Source organism: Pteropus alecto, unplaced genomic scaffold, assembly GCF_000325575.1.
Source record: "Pteropus alecto unplaced genomic scaffold, ASM32557v1 scaffold213, whole genome shotgun sequence".
Lineage (NCBI taxonomy): Eukaryota > Metazoa > Chordata > Mammalia > Chiroptera > Pteropodidae > Pteropus > Pteropus alecto.
In genome coordinates this window covers 5,227,115-5,249,129 of record NW_006434829.1, presented here as the reverse complement: position 1 = coordinate 5,249,129, position 22,015 = coordinate 5,227,115, and the positions used below count along the sequence as shown (strand labels likewise).

The 22,015-nt window shown below is 53.0% G+C and overlaps 1 protein-coding gene across 8 annotated transcripts in view; it reads right to left on the bottom strand.

Annotated features, from left to right (window-relative positions):
- The window catches only part of KDM2B (lysine demethylase 2B), a 117,565-nt gene that overhangs the window by 4,326 nt on the left and 91,224 nt on the right, over positions 1 to 22,015 (bottom strand). For 6 of the 8 annotated variants that reach the window (XM_015587970.2, XM_025045520.1, XM_025045521.1 and 3 more), the window contains 10 exons: positions 13,201 to 13,425; positions 8,195 to 8,338; positions 6,895 to 6,981; positions 6,465 to 6,734; positions 6,156 to 6,269; positions 5,497 to 5,535; positions 4,686 to 5,365; positions 3,827 to 3,990; positions 3,579 to 3,740; positions 2,719 to 2,937 (listed from right to left, as the gene is read on the bottom strand). In XM_015587970.2, coding sequence (XP_015443456.1) covers positions 2,719 to 2,937; positions 3,579 to 3,740; positions 3,827 to 3,990; positions 4,686 to 5,365; positions 5,497 to 5,535; positions 6,156 to 6,269; positions 6,465 to 6,734; positions 6,895 to 6,981; positions 8,195 to 8,338; positions 13,201 to 13,425 — 2,104 coding nt within the window. The remainder of the gene's footprint in view (positions 1 to 2,718; positions 2,938 to 3,578; positions 3,741 to 3,826; positions 3,991 to 4,685; positions 5,366 to 5,496; positions 5,536 to 6,155; positions 6,270 to 6,464; positions 6,735 to 6,894; positions 6,982 to 8,194; positions 8,339 to 13,200; positions 13,426 to 22,015) is intronic. The other 2 variants (XM_006910010.3, XM_015587971.2) reach the window with 1 other exon arrangement.

Below are 22,015 nucleotides of genomic sequence, written 5' to 3'. Positions count from 1 at the left end.
TATCCAGACTCAGAAAACAAGAACAGGCTACTCTACAAAAGTTCAGAGAACGAAATACAGCTGTGAAATGGAAAATGCAGGTTGAACCATAAGAAACTGCCAATGCCTGATAAACAGCAGCTTCACATGGTTCAACCTAATGACGGCAGAAATGAGAAACTCACTGTATGAATTGTGTGGTAAAATGAAGGAAAACTCCCCCAACATAGAGCAAAAAGACACAAAGGTGGAAAACAGGAGGAAAATAAAAAAGAAAACATAACATATGACTAGTAAAGAAAACTGAAGGGAAGGAAATTAAATAATTCAAGGAAATTTCCCAAAACTAAAGACATTTCCAGATACAAAGACTGAAGGGGCTCATGAAAGCGTCCAGTGTGGATGAAAAGAGACTCGAAGCAAAGCTCACTATCAAAAACGCAGGAAACTAGAGACAAAATGTCCTACGAACTTCTAATGAATGGAAATTCACTGAAGGATGAAGAATGAAATGGCTTTGGACTTCAGCTCAGGAAGGCAAAGAGCAGTGCTTCCTACTTTCTGAAATGACATGGTCCCCAAATGAGGATTCCATATCCAGCTACGCTACCAATTGAATGTGAGGGTGTAATAAAACTACTATATATAAAAAAAAAACAAAAACGAGAAGGTACAGGGTCAGGAAAATGGGGGCCCTGCACAAGACAGACCAAGGGGAGTCCCAGGACGGCAGCTGTGTGGCAGGCAGAAGCAGCCAGGTGACATGAGGCAGGAGCCCAGAAGGAAGAAAGAGTGGGAGGAGAAGTCCAGGATGGTGGTCCATGAAGGCTGGTCGGGGCCCCGTGCGTCTGTGCAGGGAAAGACTAGTGCTCGAGTCTGTTGCAGTCTGCGCAGAAACTACGCAAAGATGAGGCCATTATTAACTCTTGGGGAAAAAATTGTGCAAAAGAGGAAACATACTCATAATACATAATTGGCCCAACAGTGGACAATACTTATGTGGCTGTGAAAAGGGAAATGATAGTGACTTAACCACAAATTGGAAAGAGGGAGAAAAAAGGGGGAGTGAGAGGATGTAAGAGTAGGAGCCTCGTGTTACACACAATGTCTGAATGGAAAAAAAAGTCAAGAAACAGCAACGTAAGTTTGCTATTTGGACATATGGAGGTAAACGCTAGAAGAAGCGCTCGAGAGAGGCAGGTAGTTGTCTCAGGGGACGGGAAGCGGGGAGGGGAGGGAAAAGCAAACGGCTGCCCAGGCAACATTTCTACAAGGGAATTCGGCCGAGACAACAAAAGCCAGACAACTGCGGCTTCACTCTGTCATGAGCCCAAATCCTCCAACCAAGTTCAAGGAAGTCGAACCATGTCAAATGCCATCCATACTGTGACGCACACTTACTTTATCATTAACTACTCACAGGGATGTGAAAATCACCTCTAAAAGAAAGGAATCTAGAAGAGACTGCATAGAGATTTGACTTCACAGCTCTTAACAAGAATGCAGAGCTGTTATGTACTAAGAAAAAAGATGACCTGAATGGATTGTGGCGGAAAACAACGCAAAAGATGATTTACACAAACAAATGCACCACGGACCCCACTGCAGGGGAGGTGGATTCCTACTGGGATCTCTGCTCGACATAACTAAATTGGAATAGGAAAAAAGCACCCACATAAGACCAAGTGCTTAGAACAAGATGCCGCTCAGGCTTTTCTCCAAGGGGCGGCTCTAGCATCAAGACCACCAGATGCGCCATGAGCAGGGATCCTGGTGAAACCACCTCCCCCAGCATGACTGTTCTCTGCTTCCACGGAGTGGCACAACCCCGCCACCAGAACTCCCCGAGGAGGAATGGCTTCCCAGGAGCTGAGGGCCAGAATTATCACACACCATCCAAACCTCCCCCCACTCCCGCTCGAACATGGCACTAGTGACAGGAAGGTGTTCATCAGGCACAAACGTGGGATGCAAAGAGAGGCAAACGATCAGCACGTGACCCCTGATGGAGTACAACATGAGACTGAACTGTGTCAAATGGAATTTAAATGAGGTAATTATTACTGGAGCTGTGTCTGGATAGAAAAAGGGTTTTTTTTTTCTTTTTTTGGTCTCATCTCACAGACCCAATCCGACCTTCCTGAGCTATCGGGTGAAAACTGGGTTAGCTGGGCTGAGAACAGTATTGCCTCTGTCCACCTCACTGGCCCTCATGTCCCGGGTCCTTAGGAGCCGACTCCTGCACCATCAGCAAGTGGACGAAGTGAGAATTAAACAGCATGTGCGACATACGACACGAGCTGGGGGCTTTTCTTCTCTCCCAACACAGGCCCTTTGGCAAGGTCAGACGTGCACCAGAAGTACACGTAAACAGCCATGGCAGAAACCAGCAGCCTACTGCACCAGGGGATGCCTGCTCGGTCTGGCTGGGCCTCGCTTCCCACCATTCTCCCGGCCCCCGCTGCCCGGAGCCAGCCCATCCACAGCCCCAACAGAAGCTTCCATGGTGTGTGTTTTGGGTCCGGAACCACTGCTACATGCACTCACTGCTACCAGCACTATTTTTTGGTAGCACTCATTACCAACCTAGTAATAACTTCTTTGTTTAATATCCGTTTCCCCTCTAGACTAGGCTGCGTATCTGCCTCCATCACTGGTACGTCCTGGCACCCAACACCGTAACCCTATAACAGCCGGGGCACAAATGTGAAATTCCCAGCCCAGGTGCCCCCAACTGACCTGACAGGTTGATTTCAGTTAAGGAGTCTCGGGTGGTGGTGCCTACAGCAGTGAGCAGGTTGATGGACTGGTCAGTAACATGGTTACAGTAACTAAGGTGGAGCTTGGACAGCAAGGGCATGTGGCGGATGATGAGCCGCAGGGAGGCGTCCGTGATGTCCAGGCCTGCTAGACGCAGCTCCACAATGTTCCGGAGCTTGCTCCGATTGTCCATCTGACCTGAAGGGGGGGCAGGGAGGAGAGAGGTGACATGTCAGCCTGACATGACATAGAAGCCCTACCAGCCAGATGTAATGCTTGGGTTTCATTTTGCCATCTCTTAAGTGTTTCACCAAAAAGATCAGAATTAGTTCCAACATTTAAAAATCAGAAGATTCCACATCAAACTTTACACTTGTAGATTTTTAAACAATCAGAAGATGTAGGGAGAGCCCACAATTCCGACCAGCAGGACTGGGGCAACTGGAGCAGAGACAGCACAGCGTCCCTGGATCGCCAGGGGTTTGAGCTGATGCCAGGGAGCGATGACCCCTGAACTCTCCTGTGAGACCCTGTCCAACCACACTGGCCCTGGTGTTCCCGGGGACCTGAGGCCGATGGAGAACAAATTAACAGAGAAGCAGTCGGATGTGTGCAGAGCCCCCAGAGTGGGTGTGCACAGGAGCCTCTGCCCCCTCAGAGCCCCTCAGTGCCCCAAGCTGACAGAACACAGCCGCCGGGACCATCTGCATCCTCTGGAGATGAAGGCTCGAGGACACACACCAGGGAGGGTCTGTGGTAAAAACCAGACCCAGTGGCACAGCTCGCTTCCACCGCCTTCATGTGAGCCCCTAGGGCACGCCCCAGACCTGGCCGCTCACCTGGCCTGTTATCCGTGGGCGGGGACAGGAGGTCCCGCATCTGGGCATCCTTTAGCCCTTCTACCCACTGGACATCCAGGGTCCGGAGCAACGGACAACTGGAGCTACAGAGGGCTGAGACCGCGATCCACGAGCAGCCCGACAGCACCAAGTCTCGGAGCCCTGGGAGGACAGAGAAAAGGACGGCAGGTCAAATGACATATCCCAGCCCCCACTCCTCACATTTGGGGTGCCCAGTCCATGCTCACCAGGCAACCGGTTGATAAGCCAGCTCAGCTGTTTCTTGGAGATATTGGTCCAGCTGAGGTCCAGAGAGACAGGCTGTCGCCGGATGATGCCGCTCAGCATCAGGGGCGTGATGGACTTGCAGTGGTTCAGGTCGATGCGGGTCCATAACCGCTTATCGCAGCACCTGGAGGCCAAGCCCAGCAGAGGGGGCACCATCAGAGCTGCCGGCTCACGCGGGGTGCCCCCTGCCTGGCTGTGATTAACTCCCCAACTACCAAGCTCAGGGGGAGGCTCCCTATTCCACCTTCTGGAACTTTCTGTTTGGCTCCCATGTGCCCACAGCCGGGCAGCTCTGCTCTGACTGCCACAGGGCTCTCACAGAAGGTGCTGGCACCTGCTCTGTGTCAAGTACCAATGGGGGCTTTACTGCACCCTCTACACGCCGTATCTCAAACAACCCTGCGAGGCGGGTATCATACCCAGTCACAGACGAAGGTAAGTACCGTGGCCGGAAAGCCAAGAAATGTCAAAGCTGGGGTTCAGGTCAGTAACGGCACCCCTGCTGTAAACCTGAGCTAACACTTTACGGACAGGACTCCGCCTGGCCCTCGGCTCGTCTTCTGAGGAGCTACGTCAGGAAAGCGAATGGGGTTCACCTCTTCTGACAAGACCAGGCTGAGCGGACTGCGGAGCTGCCTGGGACTCTGAGGATGATTAACCTGGACCGAGCTGAGGAGGCGAGAGCATGACGAGCACCTCAAGTGGGGATGTGAGCCACGCTCCTGCCATCCCTCGTCCAGGCTCAGCCTCGGCCTAGAGCCTGACACAGGGCCAGTCCCCTGCCGCCTCCCGGTCCGAGCCCGGCCAGCGGCCCCTCACCAGCGGTTCCAGGTCCTGCAAACCCGCATGCAGACGCACAGGTCTTGGTGGCTGAGGTAGCTGAAGACGGCCATCCACACCTCCCTGTGCATGACGTGCGCTGCCCCATCATCCAGGGGCAACGAGTCGGGTGGGGGGCTGATGGGCGGCGGCCGGATCACATGTCGCTCCATCTGGATGCACTTGGGTGGGGACACGGAGGGAGGGGGCCGGGAGATGACTCGGGGTGGGCTGCGCAGGCCGGGCCCCAGCTGGTGCCGCAGCTCCCGGGGGGTGCCGTTGAGCCCCTTGCTGAAGCGGTGGGGGCGTTCGCAGAGGCCCAGGGGCCGCTTGGGCTCCTCGTTCTCACTCTCGGGCTCCGACTTGATGGGCTGGTGGTTCTCGCTTGCCAGGCTGCTCTCCGTCTTCTGGATCTCCTGGTTGAGCTCCTTGCTCAGCTCCTTGCTCAGCTCCTTGTTGGGGAGCCGCCGTTTCCGGCGCATCTTCACCTTCTTCTTCTCCTCGGGGCCGTCCGTGCCCTCGGTGCTGGGCCCGGCTGTGGGGGAGCTGGAGCGAGAATGGTCGCTCTCCCTGGTCTTGGGGGGCGCCTCGGGCAGATCATCCTCTGGCTCTTGCTTGAAGCGTCGGAGCGGCTTGTTAGCTAGAGCCATCCGGTCCTCGGTGTTCTTCCAGGACCGCCGCTGAGGGAGGAGGGGGAGCGAGGACAGGTGAGCCCCCGGCTTTGGGCTGCGCCCACCCAGGCCTCCCCGCCCTCCTCCTGGGACCTGCTGCACCAGGCCTGGGGTGAGGGAAGGGGAGAGGCAGATGGTACCTTTTTCCTGAAAAGCTTATCTTCTTTGCCAGGTTTCAGCTGTCACAGGAAGAAAAGGGTGCAGAGCTTGCTCCCAGGGTTCGTGGGTTTTAGTCCCCTCTACACCCAACCCCACCACCAGTTCAGTCTCTAGAGTAGGGGCGCCTTCCCACAAACCCCATCTCTTCCGCTTCAACAGACGGGTGGGCCCTGCCTGCTGGTTTTAAAGAAGCAGCTGGAAGTGGAGGAGTGTGGTCGAATTGTCCCCAACCAACTGACCTCCCACCCTTGGGCAGACCCAGAGATGTGCAGTGGCCCATTCCAGTGGGACTTGGCCCTGGGAGCCGGTCCTGGAAGCAGAGCCTGCAGGATTCCCAGCCGAGCCTTAATGGCTAGAGCTGGGAGAAGACGACCCGGCGCCACCTCGTGGCAGAAGCCGGAAGGGCCGGTGGGCGGAGCAGGGCGGCCGGGATCCTCCGAGGTTCCCCTGATCCGCAGGGCTTCCCAGGCCCCATGCCAGAACCGCGAGCCGGCGACCTGGGGCTGAGGCCTGGGAAGCTCCCGTGAACAGGCGCCTGGGAACGGCGGTGGCAGTGGGCGGGAGGACCAGCGCAGGGGTGAGGGTGGCCCGGGTGTGCAAGTCCCCAAGGCCTCGGGAGGGCGGGGCAACATGGGAGCACCTGCTGCTGGAAGTAAGTGAGACTGGATCTCCACCAAGGGCTGAGGTTGCTGCCCAGAGGGGGCCTCGGCGAGAGGTGAGAGGAGGACCCGGGGGACGTCTGAAGCGTCGAGACCTGAGAGGGGAAGAGGAGTGACGCGCTGGCTTCCCCTCCTTTCTTTTGGGCGGGAGCTCAGGGCTTAGGTGACCTGCTCAAGGCAGCCAGAGGCCAGGGTCCTGCGCTCTCCCCACTGCCCATCCCCGCCCCCCGCAGGACAGGTCAGGCCACCCGGTGCCGCGCCCCGCCCCACACTGTCCTCCCAATCCATACTCGCTTGCGTCCACTGGGCTCTTGGGGCTTCTCGTATTTCCGCTTCCTCCTCAGGTGCACGTCGTCCGACTTTCGGCGTAGGATGCCGTCAGGGGGCACCTTCTTGGGGTGCTCGTCTGACCTGCGCCGGGGCGCCTCTTCACACTCACTCCTCCGCTTGGCAGGCTCCTGCCCTTCCTTGTTGTCCCGGTTCATCTTCTGCTCCTTGAGCAGGGAGCCGGGCAGGTTGGAGGCGTACTTAAAGCCAGGGCCACGCTTTTGCTTGTAGGCCAAAAACAGAGAAGGAACAAACAAACTGTATATCTTTGGCCGAGCCCGCCTCCCTCAGCCCGCATGCACCCACCAGCCAGTGACGTGGGGACAGGCTGGGTCTGGCAAAGCTAAGGCCCCCCGCCCGAGCTGACCGCTGGGCCTGGGCCCCGGCACTCACTTTCCCGGTCTTGCCGGCGTGGTTACACTTTGGACACTCCCAGCAGTTCGGAAGCTCATCGTTGACCACGCCCTCTGACTCCTTAATCTGCAAGGGACAAGACCAGTCAGCAAACATGGAGGGGGCGGAGAGGGCCACCTCCGCCAGGAACATCAACACCCTGCTCCCAAATGCCATCTCCATCCCATCTTCGGCCAAAAAGAAACCGGAGTGGTTAAGACAGGTGGCTCTGGATTCAAGCCAGGGTTCAAAACCTGATTTTGCCTCTTCCTAGCTCAGTTGATCCTGGGCAAATCACCCCGTCCTTGCCTGTGGGCCAGTGCCCTGGTCCACAAAATGGAGTGGACTCCCCTATCCTACGGGAGTCTTGTGAAAATTCAATGACATAGCCAGGGTGGAGCGATGAGCTCAGGGCCCAGCACCCAGAAGAGCCCCAACGAACTGTTCAGCCATTTCGCAGCCCTGTGTGGAGTGCTGCGTGTGAGCAAATCAGACATGCTGTACCTGTCCCTAGGGAGCCAGGCGACCTAGACCTGAAGGCCTACTTTGGAAGGTCTGACTTCCAAAGCTACTAGGGAAAATCAGATTGGGAGGGGTGGGGGAGGGGCTGCATCAAAACCACCGCCCCCCCACCACAGAGGGAAAGGGGACCCTTCAGAGTGGAAGTACCATCTGCGGCAGGCCCACCCTGATCTCTCTGAAACACAGATACACACAGGCTGCCACCTGGGTTGACAGGGCGGTACCAGGTATGATGACATTCTTTTGGGGCAGAAGCTATGCGCCAGCCCAGAGCGGTCTCTTCCTTTCAAAAGCAGAACCTGCTGCCCAAGACAGGCAGGTATAGCACGGCAGTCCCCAGGAGGAGCAAGCCTGGCCCTGGACACGCCGAGGGCAGGTTCCTGGCACATAGGAGCAGGAAATCAACCCCCTGTTGCTCTGGGACCTGCCCTCACCCAGCCGGGCCCTGTTCTCCCAGAAACCCTAAGCCAGGGTTGCCACAAGCAGCCTGACCACCCAGTCCATCCCTCTGGGGCAGTGTGAGGTTGTGGGAACCCTGTGGTTCTGCGCTGTGGGAGGTGGAGTGTGTGTGCTCAGTCCCGCTAGGACGCGGGTCAAAGGTGTGAGCTACACCAGACCCTTCCTGCCCTCAGCTCATCACCCGACACAGAATCCCCATACCTGGGGTTGGTCTGGGGACGGAATCCAAGCGCCTCACCGCCCCAGGCCCAGCTTCAGCACCACCAGGGGCCCTGGATCGGGGCTCGGGCAGCACAGCCATACCCCCAGGGGCGCTCACCTTAAGGCATCCAGGGTGGATGATTTCATTGCAGATGGAGCACTCCATGAGCATGAGGTTAAACTTGCCCTCTTCCTCTTCCACTGTGTCCTCCTTCCCCGCCTCGCCACACACGAGGCACACGGCGGTGTGGGGCAGCACTGGCTGGAGAGCCGGGGAGCAGAGAAGTCAGCAGGGCCAGAACCCCCATGGGGAAGGGTTCAAATGCAATGAAGTGCTCTCAGACCTGCCAGGAGATGGCAGAGAACTGGCCTGGCGCTATCGTTTGTTCATTCATCCGCTCATTCATTCATTCACTCCCTCCCTCACCGGGCTACCTATCACCTCTACAAGCCAGGTACCGCTCTAAGTACTAAGAATACAGTGAACAAGACAGACTGACACCTCTGCCACCCTGAGCCTCCATCTTAGTAGAAAGAGGAGGACCAAATAGAGACTGATACAGTATATTACATGGTGACAAGGAACATGGAGAAAAAAACAGCAAGGAGGGCCAGGGGCGCGGCGGGAGAGGGGCTGATCTGAAACGTGCAGGTCAGGGACAGCCTCATGTTTGAAGAAAGGCCTGAAGGAGGTAGGGAGTGAGCTGAGCCCAGATCTGTGGGCGCTGAGGCTGCATCTCCCCAGTGGGTATCGAAGCACAGTCCATGGACTCGGAGGTCCCCAAGATCTGTACCGGGAGGTCGAAAGCACTTTCAGAATAATATGAAGACATTATCTGACATTTTCACTGTGCTAACATTTGCACTGCTGGATGGTGGCACAGGACTCCAGGGCACGCTGGCAGTCACTGGGCTACTCCTTGGCCACCTGCTCACTAAAAAGATCGCCAGTTTCATTTAAGTGTCTTTAATGGAGTAGTAAAAATGGTTAATTTTACTAAAGCTTTGTCCCTTGATCCTTTTATTTTTTTGTGACAAAATGGGAAGTATGCACTAAGCACTTCTGCTGCAAAGCAAAGGACGTTCATCTGAAGGAAAAGCGCTCGTGTGACCAAGCTGTGGGCTAAACTGGCCACTTTCTCCACAGAGCATCATTTTACTTGGAAGAATGACTAAAAAAAAACCCAAAACCCAAGGGTACTGGCATATTTTCTCCAGAAAAATAACAGTATGTGCTGCAAATGATAAATTTCTACTTTTCAAACAACAATTAGAATTTTAGAAAACTTACACTAGCCACCACAAACTGGTCCCTAAACTTAAAAAGACTTTTCTGACAAGGTTGGTGGTGGTGTTAACAAATGTGGGAGGGGTTTTTGTTTTCGTTTGTTTGTTTGTTTTTACACTGTATAACACTATACTTAGAATACTTAGCAAATCTGTGTGACTCAGTGAACCAGTATTTTCCAAATGACCAATGCATGATGTTATATCATGCATAAGCACCAAATGAGCTATTGGAGGGGTAAAAAGATTAATGAATTTTAATGTAACAACATGAAAAGTTCACTGACACAGTTTCGCATTCCACATTGCAACTAACCTTTAAGAAACTGCCACCTTTTGAGTTCTGGTAGAGTACCACCAAATAACTGCCATTATGTGAAAAGACTATTAAAAATAGTCCTCCCTTCTCCAACTACATATCTGAGGCCAGATTTGACTCATGTAGTTCCCCCAAAAAACACAGCCCGGCAGACTGAATATATAAACAGATGTGAAAATCCAGGTTTTTCTAACAAACCAGACATAAAAGAGATTTACAAAAACATAAAACGATGCCACTCTTCCTACTCATCATTTTTGTTCTGGAAGATGCAGTTAATTTCTCATAGAAATGTTATATTAACATGTAGTGGGTTGTTATTTTTAAGGAAATTCAAAATATTTTCTCAATTTCCCAGTGTGAATTTTGGCTACTACAATATTAACAAATAACCCATATAAACAAAAGCTTTTCAGGGTCCTCATGATTTTTAAGAGAGTAAAGAGGTCCTGAGACCACAAAGTTTGAGACCTGACGTGTAATGGGCTGCAAACCCCCTACCCTTCCACTCCGCCCCAGCAAAGGCCCATCTCCCAGCACTTGACACGGTGCCCAGGAGCCAGAGGAAACACACAGCCAACGTTCATCAAACTAAGTTAGAGGAGCTTCAAATAAACTGGGATACACACTGCACTGTATGTCCCAGTGAAAAAGTCTACGAAATGGCACACACATTTGAATTCAAAGAATTTTAAACTGAAGGTCGAAGAGTCATAAACCCTTCAACGAACATTTAATAAACATCTGCTAAAGCCTGAAGCAAGTGGCCAAGAGGAGAACAGTGAAGAGAGAGACGGCTGATTCCTCGAGCTGCGGGAAGATGGAGACAGACAGCACCGAAATTCCAGGGAAACAGGGAAAGGCCGAGCACGTGCGAGCAGCAGCAGCGGCTGGTGGCTGCAGGGCTCGTAGGCCAAGGAATGTGGGCTCCTATAGGCAGCGAGGAGAGAAGAGGGGGCACTGGTCTAGGCTGGCGGGGAGGCTGACTCTGAAACGGGTGGTGAGAGAGAGACGCAGAATTCAGTGAAGCTGCCGCAGAGATCCGTCCAGGGCAGAAGCCCAGGTGCTGGACGGTGGGAAGGGGTAGTCTGCGGAAGAAGCCTCGTGGAGAGGGGGCGAGGGGGAGGCTGCTTATGGGGAGACAGAAGCTCTGGCACATCGAGAGAAGGGCCTGGAAAAGGAAGAGAGGTGAGCCTGTCAGAGGTGGGTAAAACATGGCAAGAAGTGTCCCAACAAAGTGGAAAGGCTGGAAGAAGAGTGAGAAGGTCCCCGAGGGTCTGGCCGAGTGTGCACTTGCTGTCCGTTCCAGAAGCCAGCGTCACGGCGGAAAGGAGACACGCACCGGTGAGGTTTCCTTCGACCAGCACTGACTGTGCCAGGCACCGGGCTAGCACCGGAGCCGCAAAGAACAGGTGACAGCAGAGATGGGTTTCCTACGCTGGGCCTGGGACACTGGGTGACAGAGAGGAGGTGGAAGAGAAAACAAGGCTAAAGAGGAAAGAGAGCCAGTCCCGGGTCATTGCCAACATGTCAAGTTTTAGGTGACATTATTCTCAGAACCAACTGTCCCTACAGATGACCTCTCTTAAATACTGACAGAATGAAACCAGTCACACGACCCTCGCTCCAGAAAAATGCACACAACATACACACGGGCACAGATAAAAATCTGTATTTAATTTCAAGGGGGATCTCAAATTCCCTGAAATCCATTCAAATGACCTGGGTACAGGTAACAAAAACAAGCAGTGAAACTTAAAAACTTCTGCATAGCAAAGGAAACAATCGACAGAGCAAAAGGGCGACCTATGGAGGAGGAGGAAATAGTTACAAACCACGGACCTGACAAAGTTAATGTTCGGATTATGTGAACTCCCACGACAACAACATACGAACAATCCAATTTAAAAAATGGGCAAAGGGCTTCGGTAGGCACTTCTCTAAAGAAGTTACACAGATGGCCAACAAACATGTGAAAAGATGCTCAACGTCACTAAATCATCAGAGAAATATAAATCAAAACCGTAGCAAAACACCCCCTCACACCCATTCCGATGGCCACTATCAAAACACCGGAAAATAACAAGAAATTGTGGAGACAAATGAGGAACGTGGTGAAACTGGAACCTTTGTACACTGCTGGCGGGAATGTAAAATGGAGCAGCCTCTACAGAAAATGGTATGTATGTCAAATAAAATTATCAAATAATCCAGCAATCCTGCTTTTGGCTCTATAACCAAAAGAATTCAAAACGGGACCTCAAAGAGATACTGGCACCCCACGTTCACAGAGCATTATTCACAATAGCCAAGATGCAGAAGCAACCAAAGTGTCTAACGACGGATGAATGGATGAAGAAAACGCATTGTATGCACGCAATGGAGTATTATTCAGCCTTTAAAAAGGACATCCTGTGACGGGCTGTAACATGGATGAACCTTACGAACAACACCATTTATACCGAGTGTCTAAAGTCCTCCCCCGAGAAACAAAGTAGAAAAGGGGTTGCTAGGGAGGAGGGGAGGTGGAAGGGGAAAGAGAAGTTGTTCAATGGACACAGAGTTTCCATTTGTGAAGACCAAAAAGTTCTAGAGGTGGATTCTCACGGCAATGGGCATCCAGGCACTGCACACTTGAAAATCGTCAAGATGGTCAATTTCATGTTATGTGTTTTTACTAAACACAAGAGAACCCCAGGAACAGCGTGCGCGGTGGGAGAAGGGGAAGGTGCCCCTAGGCCTGGAGGGGCCCAGCAGAAAGCGAGACAGAGAGGCTCATGGATGCCCGGAGGGGCCTGCCCCTCCCGCTGGGCCTGCCCACCTTGGGAAACCGCGACTCCCACAGGGAGGCCTCGGCCCGGAAGCAGCGCCTCAGGAAAGCAAGGTGTGTGGGTGTGCGCGAGAGGGATGCGCAGGCAGACCCCTGACCATGCCACGCCGGCAGCGGCCGCGTCCTCTGCCCTGTCCCAGGGCAAGGCCAGAGGCAAGGCGCACGGCCGCTGGCACCGGCCGGGCTCCCCAGAGGCCGGCGTCTGAGCACCGTAAATCAGCCCTCTCTACCGGGGCAGCCCTGCAGGAGGGCGCTGACCTTCCACCCAGACCTCTGACTCTGAAGGCAGGACAGGAAAGAAGGGAGGACCTAGAACCGCCAGGCGCTGGACCGTAAATGTTGGCAACGGGGTCACAGACAGGACAGGCTGCCCTGACACCTTTAATGGCAGACACTTCAAAGCAGCCGGTCATCCAGGGAAGGAAGGAGTCGGGAGACCATCAGACGGTGAAGAAAAAGGCGCCTGAGCGCGCGCAGGGCCGCGGGGTCCGCCGCGCGGGGTCCGAAACAGCCCTCCGCTGCGCCCCCTTTCTTCCCAGGGGAGCGTCTCTCCGGCGGCCTGCTGCTGGAGCGTCCTCGTGAAGCTCAGGGACAAACCGCCCGACCCAGAGGGAGGTGGGGAACGACTCGGAGGGCCGGGGTCCTGGAGGCAGGAGGGGCTGGAGCTCGGGGCCGCGCCGCCACTCACCGCGATGCACTGCCGCATGATGCAGCTCTGCTTCATCCGCCCCGGGCCGCCGAACTTCTTCATGTCCTTGCAGAAGTGGCACTCTCCGCACTCGGTCCGCAGGCAGGCCTCGCACTTGCGGCATCGCGTCCGGCGCCGGCGAGCTCCCGCCGTCGTCCGGTTGGCGGCCAACTTCACCGCGGAGGCCGGGCCCAGCTTCCCCTTGGGCCGCCCTACCGCCCGGTTCTGCGGAAGAACACACAGGACTGGTGGGGTGCCAGGCTGCAGGGCTGGCCCGACCCCCCAGCACACCGCCAGACAGGCTGAATCGTGTCTCCCCAAAAGACATGCTGCAGTCCTAACCCCAGGATCTCAGAACGTGACTTTGTTTGCAAACAGCGTCTTCACAGAGCTAACCAAACTCAAGCCAAATCACTACGGCGGGCCCTAACCCAGAACCAGTGGTGCCCTTAGAAAAGGGGGAAATTGGACGCAGGCACAGAGGGTTCCTCTGTCAAGGCGGGGAAAGGACGGCCATGTGGCAGGGCAGATGCTCTACAAGCCAAGAACGGCAGAGAACTGCCAGCGAAGGCCAGAAGCCGGAGGAGGAGGGAAGGAGCCCGCCCAGAGCCTTCCGCAGAGCCCGCACCTTGATTGCAGACTTCTAGGCTCCAGACCTGTGAGAGAATTGTTTCTGTTGCTTTAAGCCACCAGGTCCATGGTTCTTCATTACTACAGCCCAGGACGCCAACACAGGGCACCCTGGCTTCTGACAGCAGCACGGCCTGGCTCGAGGCCCTTCCCTGCCCCCACGCCTCAGGCCAGGCCCTGTGACTTATTTCCCCACGGAGGCCACACAGGGCCACGCAGTGAGCCTCTGATCCTTCTGCCAGCAACATCCTCCCCATCCCACGTGGCCAACACCTATCCATCCTGCCGGACCCAGCAGTGCGGACCTAGCTCACACACTGCGGTCTCTGGCAGCTCGCCTTGCCCACCGTGCACAGGGGGCGCCTCCTGTGGGCCGCCCCCCCCGCCCCGCAGCATTTATCCTGGTAGCTGTTCTTTCGTAGGCCTTCTCTTCCAGACAGGGAGCCCAGGAAGGCAGTTATCAAGGGTGTCTTGTCACTAATGTCCGTCGACAAGATGATGGGCACATAAGATGTGCTCAATAAACCAAAGAAACCCCAGGAGAATGAGACAGTAACCCTAAGACACCTTGACTTCTCAGACCTTCTCTACATGGCTCCAAATCTTTCTTACTACACGACTCAGGAAGAAACAGAGCCAGGTAAATGCTCAGTAGCGAACGAGCCGGCCCCAGGTCCTGCTCCGAGGTGCGTAGGCCCTAGCCGCCCAGAAACGTACGAACGCATCAGGAAGAGAAACAGTCCGCTTGGCTCCGCCGATAAAGCCTCACTGTCATGTTTCCTTTTGCTGTGCAGTGGCCCCTGCAGAGAGCTGAAAATCTCACACATGCGTCCTGCACACACCTTTGGGTATTGACACCTGAGCGGATCCTCCCCTCAGCTCTATTTTCCCAGCGGCCCGCAGCATTCAGGGAGACTGCGAGGCCTCTGACGGCTGGGGCGCCCACCCCCGGACACGCTGCTGCTCTGATCTTCATCCGGCTCAACTTGCTCTGAACTCTGCAGAGGAAAGGGGACGCTAGACCCGGCTCCGCTGGCCCACCTGTCCTCGCCTCCCAAAGAGCAACCCCAGACTGCCTCAGCCACCCCCACCCACCTCTAGGACAGCCGCAGGGGGGCCTACACCCCGACCGGCTGCGTCGAGGGAAGGGGCTGCTCCACCATGAGCCGCTGTTCCTCCAAGCAGCTTAGGGTCCCGCAGGCCTCCTTGCGCTAGTCTTTACACAGTACCGGGGCCTGGGGCACCCCGAGTCACACATTCCACAGCACCACCACCTTACGAGGAATAAATTGGCCCACACATCAATTCAGGTCAGGTCTTGCTAGCAGCCAGAGGAGCAGTTTAAAAAAAAAAAAGGATCGGTTTTCAGAGCCCTCAGATTTGAGACGGGCACATGAGGGGCTGTGGACCTAAAAACTAAGCAGTGACGATGGTGACACAGTGAAGGTGGGCATTTGCTGAGTGCATGCTAGTGTACACGGAACATTTTACATATATTACCTAATTTTCCAATAACCCCTTGAGATGCTATTTTCCATGAGGAAACTGGATCTAGAGACTAACCCAAGGTCACAGAGCCAGCAGAGGACATGCATTCCCCATCGAGCCATGCTCTGAACACTGTGAACTACAGCAGATGTGCAGGTGAAGTAGAGTGAGAGCCCCCCCAGAGCCCACTGGAGCTGACCGCACACCCCCGGAAGGGGTTCATGCTAAGGCCTCAATGCCCTTAGTATGATGGCGCCAAGAGGAGGTGCAGAGAAGCTCACGTACTTCCAGAGAAATGGAAACCAGGAAGCTTTTCCCCTCTCCCTCTCTTCACTGCCCGGAAGACTGTCGGATACAGTACATCTCGTTACCTCCTCACTCTTCAAATCACACCAGGGGCAATGCGGGGTTCGGAGCTCCAGCCAGGTACAGAGAGGGCAGCACACCGGCCAACCTCCAAGAACAAAACCAGAGGCCAACGGCTCACGCTCTGACCCTGGAGCAGGAGATTCTAAGAACCTGTTTCCTTAGTGAAAGACTGAAAAAAAAATGCCAGGAGTGAAAACGCATCTCTAACCACCCCCTGCCCCCCTCAGGAATGGCAGGTATAAACAGCCACTGAGCCAGGCCTCTGGCCTCGCCGGCCACGAGGGCAGTGTCTCGGAAGTAAAAAAAAGTTGGGCGGATCCAGCCAGAGTCACAAAGCTTATACATGACTGTGAAACAAGCCCACCTTCCTGTACTTTCTAAAGCACATTCTCGTCTGAAAAAGCACCCTTCCGACCTATGAAAAATACAAATCCGTCTGGATCTCAATAGCAACTGAGACAGTCTGGAAAACGACAGAGCCAACGACAGATGACGCCTTGAAAGAAGAGGTGTAAGGAGCCGCTGTTCCCAAGGACCTTGATTCAGGCCTTCCCTAGCCAGCTGCCAGAACAAGCTGGAAAAGCGGCTGCCGCTGCCCGAGGCTCCACAGGCCTGCCTCTGTAGGAAGTGGGCACCGGCTGGCTTGTCAGGAGTCAACTGAGCAACACCTGAAATGCAGCATCCTAATAAAGACCACCGAGAAAATCGACAAGACATCAGAGAGTCTCTATTACGGAAGGTGAACAAGCCTCTCATTTTAGCAAGAGGCTTCTGTTCTAATCTCTTTTGGATGATATCTAAAGGGTCACAAACCAATACTAAATTCTAACCGACCCTTGCTTCTATTTGCTCAAGTAACCTAGAACGTGCCCCTCGGTTAAATGCAGCACGAAACGTTCTTCTCAGCAAAAGGCAATGATGCCAGCCACTGACTTCCACTTCCAAACCAGTCTCCCCAACCAAGGCCTTTTGATGACTGTATCAGCCCAGGACCCATGGAGTCCACACATCCCCACATGCAGATCTTAGTATTTCAATGCCTTTTCCATCAGTGACTCATTAACGTCATCCTTAAAAGGACTACTATTAAGGTAGTTCCTTCATTCCTTCTTTCGTTTCTATTAACTGAGTATCTCCTATCAGATCCTACTCTTAGAATATTCGTGGGCAGAACCTCTTTCTCATCTCTAAAATACTGGGGTTAAAATTACTTGGATTAACCCAAATTAATGAAAAGACGTCTGTGTTCATGGATGGAAGGACAATATTGTTAAGATGGCAATACTCCCGAAAGTGATGTATCGATTCAATGCAATCAAGATCCCAGCTGGCCTTTTTGCACAAGTCGATAAAGTGACCTCAAAATTCCCATGGAAATACAAAGGACCTGGAAGAGCCAAAACAATCTTGAAAATAAATAAAAGTTGGAGCACTCATATTTCCTGATTTCGAAACTTACTATGAAGCTACAGTCAACGAAACAGTGTGGCACTGGAGTGAAGACAAACGTACAGACCAATGGAACAGAACTGAGAGCTGAGGAATAAACCTTCACAATATTTATGACCAACTGATTTCGACAGGGGTGTCAAGACAATTCACTGGAGGAAATTATAGTCTTTTCAATAAATGGTGTGGGGATAATGTATATCCATATGCAGAAAAATAAAGCTGGACCCCTACTTCATGCTGTACACAAAAGTTAACTCAAAAGTAGATTGAAGACCTAAATGTAAGGGCGAAAACTATAAAACTCCTAGAATCAAGCATAAGGGTAAATCTCCATGACCTTGGATTAGGCGAGGGTTTCTTGGATATGATACCAAAAGCATAGGCAACAAAAGAAAAAAGATAAACTAGACATCAAAATTAAAAACTTTCATGCTTAGGGGGCTCCACAGTGTAGTGGTTAGCACGTCTGCTTTACACGCAGAAGGTCCTGGGCTCGCGCCCCAGGTGGAGCCACGGACCATACCCTGGGGGCGTGTGGGAGGAGACGCCCCACCTTCAGAGATCCAGTTCTTAGGGGAGATGGCAACAACCGTAGGTCAGGGGTGGAAGTGGGGGTGGGGAATTAAAGAGAGGGAAAAAAAAGAAAAAAACTTTCGTGCTTAAAAGAGCACTATCGCGTGAAAGATACCACAGAATGGGAGAAAATAAATCATACGTCTGGCAAGGTGCTAGTATCCAGAATACATAAAGGACTCAAACAACTCAATGACAAAAAAATTCCAATTTTAAAATGGGCAAAGGATTTAAACGGGTAATTCTCCAAAGCAGCTGTACAAATGGGCAACAAGCACGTGAAAGAGGCCTGACATCGCTGTGCGCCGAGACTCATCCACTAACCCCCGACTCACAGTCACCCACCTACCCCACCCCCACGGGCGTGCTGGCTACGGATCACGCCCCAGGTTCAAAGCCAGGCGCCGGGGCTAAAGAAGACTGAGTGGTTCCCTGCGCTCCGAGGAGGCACTTCCGGCTGGGGGGGAGAAAGACGTGTAACCACATGAACACAATGTAACACGAGGATGAGAATACCAGAAACCAACCTCATCGAAGTAATTACTCTTCTCAATATTTGTATCGATAATCGATGAAGTGGGAATTATCTCCATTTAGAAATGAAGAAACCGAGGCACAGCGGTTACGTCATCTACCCAATGTCGTAGCGACAATAAATGAGAAGCCGAGATATGCACCTGGACAGTGACTCTGAGGCCTGGACCCTGGTGTGTGCTGACCCGGGAGAAATGCCTCGTCTTCCTGGGAAGAGAGGTGAGAAAAGTGTCACTGACACCGGAGGTGATGACAGCAAGTCTGAGAAGCGGACTAGGACTCTGCGGGGCGGGGCGGGGGTGGGGAGGGAGTGGACAGTCCAGACAGAAGGAAGAGTAAGATAGAGATGTGAAACACCGCCACGCGTTCAAGGAACAGCTTGATACGGCGGCTGGAACATAGCCCTGAGGTGGCAGGAGGCTAACTCTGCAGGGCCTCGCGTGTCACTTGAGAGAAATGGTGGCCCCTGTAAGAGTAGTTAAAGGACCTGACATGTAGGAGCAACACAACTGTATTCTGGCGACAATGAATGGAGTGGACATTTTGGGGGCGGTGGGCAAGACGAAAGGTAGAAACCTGAGCTGAGGACACTCTGGTAGTTCAGGCTGAAGATCATGAAGGCACGAGTAGGAGCGACAGAAAGGACGGAGGACGAGATGACTCGGGAGATGTTTTAGGAGCAGACCCAGTGTCCGAAAGCCCCGGGGGCTAAGTGAGCAACGGCATGCGAGCAGGAAGAGTCCTGGAAAGCTTGCAGGTTTCTGGATTGAGCAACAGAACAAGGGGCTTAGGAGAGGAGAGAGGACAATGACTCCGCCATGGACACGTGGAACCTGAGGAACCCACGGGACATCCAAGGAAGGTGGCCAGGAGCGGGAGGGGCCGGAGCTGACACATGCAGCTGAGAGTCAGCATCACGTAGTGTTAAACTGGTTAAGTCCATGACGGCGTCCAGGGCGAATGGGCAAAGTGAAAACTGTCCAGGGTCCTGGACAATTACCTTCGAGACTAAAAACATCCAAGGGCCAAGTGACAAACAGCAACTTGCTGAGGGATGGCCAGAAAGGTAGGAAGAGCAGCAAGAGGTGTGGCATCACAGAGCCCAGAGAGAGGTTCAAGAAGGGAGCAGGCTAGAGTTTCAACTGACAAGGGGAGTCATCACAAAAACGTGGGTGGATGTTTCCACAATTAAGACAGTTCTGTGTTTCCCACCGAACTATCCCTAAGAGCGGCACATGGACACTTGGCCCCAAAAGGGGGTTCCACCCCCGCCAAGACAGGGTGGAATTCCTTTGTCATGCTAATGTCGCGTTCTACTGCATAACAGATTTATTTCAACATTATGTCTGTTCCCAAATCTTCAAGCATAATGGACATCCCAGGAAGAGTCGGTTTCAGCAGCACTGTGTGGGCCCCTTGACACACACCTGCAGACCCCAGGGAGGGCTTCGGTTTGTTTATACGCGGAGGGTAAGGAGCAAGAGACTAAAAACACAAGAGCTACCAGAAACCCAGGGGATGGGAGGACCTCTGCAGAGCCTGAGGAGAGCTAAAGACCCTTTCTGCAGGAAAACGCAACTAGGCACAAAATCACAGAACTTTTTTGCATATGATTTTGGAAAGGTTCAGGGATCCATGTCTTAAAGTGTCAATATTTAAGAAGCATGAGTTAACAGCGGTTAGGGCTGTATGAATTTCTGAAAGACTTTCTTCTTAATTTCCTATTATTTTAAACAAGCAATGATCATTTTTACAGAAAAAAAGAATAAAGCTATTTTCATTTCGGGCGTTAAAAAAAACAAGATGGAACAAGAATCCTACTCACTAATAAGCCTTTCTTTAAGGGGCATCTCTTCAAGTTTGAAAAAGCAGAGCTGAAGAATTTTCAGACACGTTCAGCACTGAAGCAGCAAATAAAGTTGACGAGAGAAGGCCCAGCCAAAGGTGAGCACTGGCTGAGAGCATCCGCCATCACCCCCTCGCTCCTGTTCCACGTGAGTGACATCCTGACATCGGGAGCAGGGGACACCCAGGCTGCTGTGGGAAGGCATGGGACAGACAGGCCTGCCCTGCCGAACGGGCCAAACAAAGGAATCCTGATCTGCCCAAGTCTGGACGCCAACCTCAGGTGGGAATGAGAGAAGCCCACGGACTTGAATGGCACAGCAAGCGGAATTCTGATGGGGCGGGGGTGAGGGGCTAGGTGCAGCCGCAGAGACGGACAGGGCACCAGCGACTGCCTAGTAGGCCTCCACTGGGTCCTGTACGCAGCAGGTGGGCAAGCGCGCCCGCAGGCCCACACTCCAGGACGCCCACGCCTCTTCACCAAGGGTCCCTCCTTTGGTGCCAACCCACTCTGGCAGGGTGGGGTGAAGGCACGGCCCTCCTAAAAGAAGACTTATTTAGAGAAGGGTGGTCTTGAACCTGTGAACCGGAGACCCCAAAGACTGGCTCTCGTTTGAAAGACACAACTGCCATTAAGGTCACTGGAGAAAGCCACTCTTCTGCTCAGGGCCAAGAAATCCGGGGCTAAGAAAACTGGTGAGAAAAGGGTGGGGGGAGGCTAGCAGCAGTGAGCCACAGCCTGGAGTGTCCCCAATGTAGATTACCTTAGCTGACAACCATCTTCTCTGTTGAAACTATGGGAAAAACCTCCTGCCCGTTGACCTGGCTTAGAGGTCATCTCCTCCAATGCACCTGAGTGGAAAAAATCATCTTAAAGTCAACATGGCAACCTCAAGGACTTCAATTACTAACTCCAAGTGCCACAACTGGGCTGACCGAAGTGGGGAGGAGGGAAACAAAGTCCGGCCACAAGGAACGCATCCTCTCTTGATGGACGTCTCTTTGAGGAGTGGCAGGACTGAAAATGTGTGTTTAAGCCCAGAGACATACTAAGTCTCCTCTGATGCAGTGTCAAAGATTGTATCTACCCATAGGCCAGGGGTGTGGCTACATTACGAAACCAAAACAAAACGGGTGACAGGAACCTCAATCCCGAAACACCAAAGTGCAGTCACAACCTGAATATAAGTGTCTTATGATTGACCAGATGCCAAAGAAATGGTAAACTGCTGGCAGAGACTAGGGAGACCCAAAATGAACTGAAATGTTCAGAGTTGAGGTGTGAACTAAGTAGCAAGAATACCAGAACCATTCATAGGCTGCACTACTGGCTTGATGAAAGCCCCCAAACCACTTCACTTGGCTTGGATCTGGGTTGATCCAACCCATAGGACGAATGAGATTCAGGAATAGCTCACAAGGTACACGTGCCTGGAAAATACGCAGCAAAACTGAGAAAACAATACAATTTAACTTCACCTCTGTTAAATAAAACCACTAATTAACACGTGTGAAACGATTTAAGTGCAGCATATACAATACTTCCTCAATCGAGCCTCATGGAAGGAAAAAACGTCCCTACATCTAGGCCTAAACATCCCCAAACATCTTTACCCCACCGAGGAAACGCGCCCAGGATTATAAGTAAGCATCTTATTCACCTAGTCTCATGCCCACATGACAACTCAAGCATCCAGGGCTTAATTCCTTGGCCAAGTCTACTTCGCCTGTGTGCTGTTTCAAATGCTGTGCAGATTATACTTCGTAAAACCCCCACTTTCTTCTCCGGCGCCCTAACCGCGAATCTTCCCGGATAAATCCACGGCATAAACACACCCAGGGCTTTGTTTTATACAGATTTCTCCACACACCCCCACCCCACCCCCCACCCGGGTCCCAGGAGAGGCTGTTTTCCCTTCTAAAC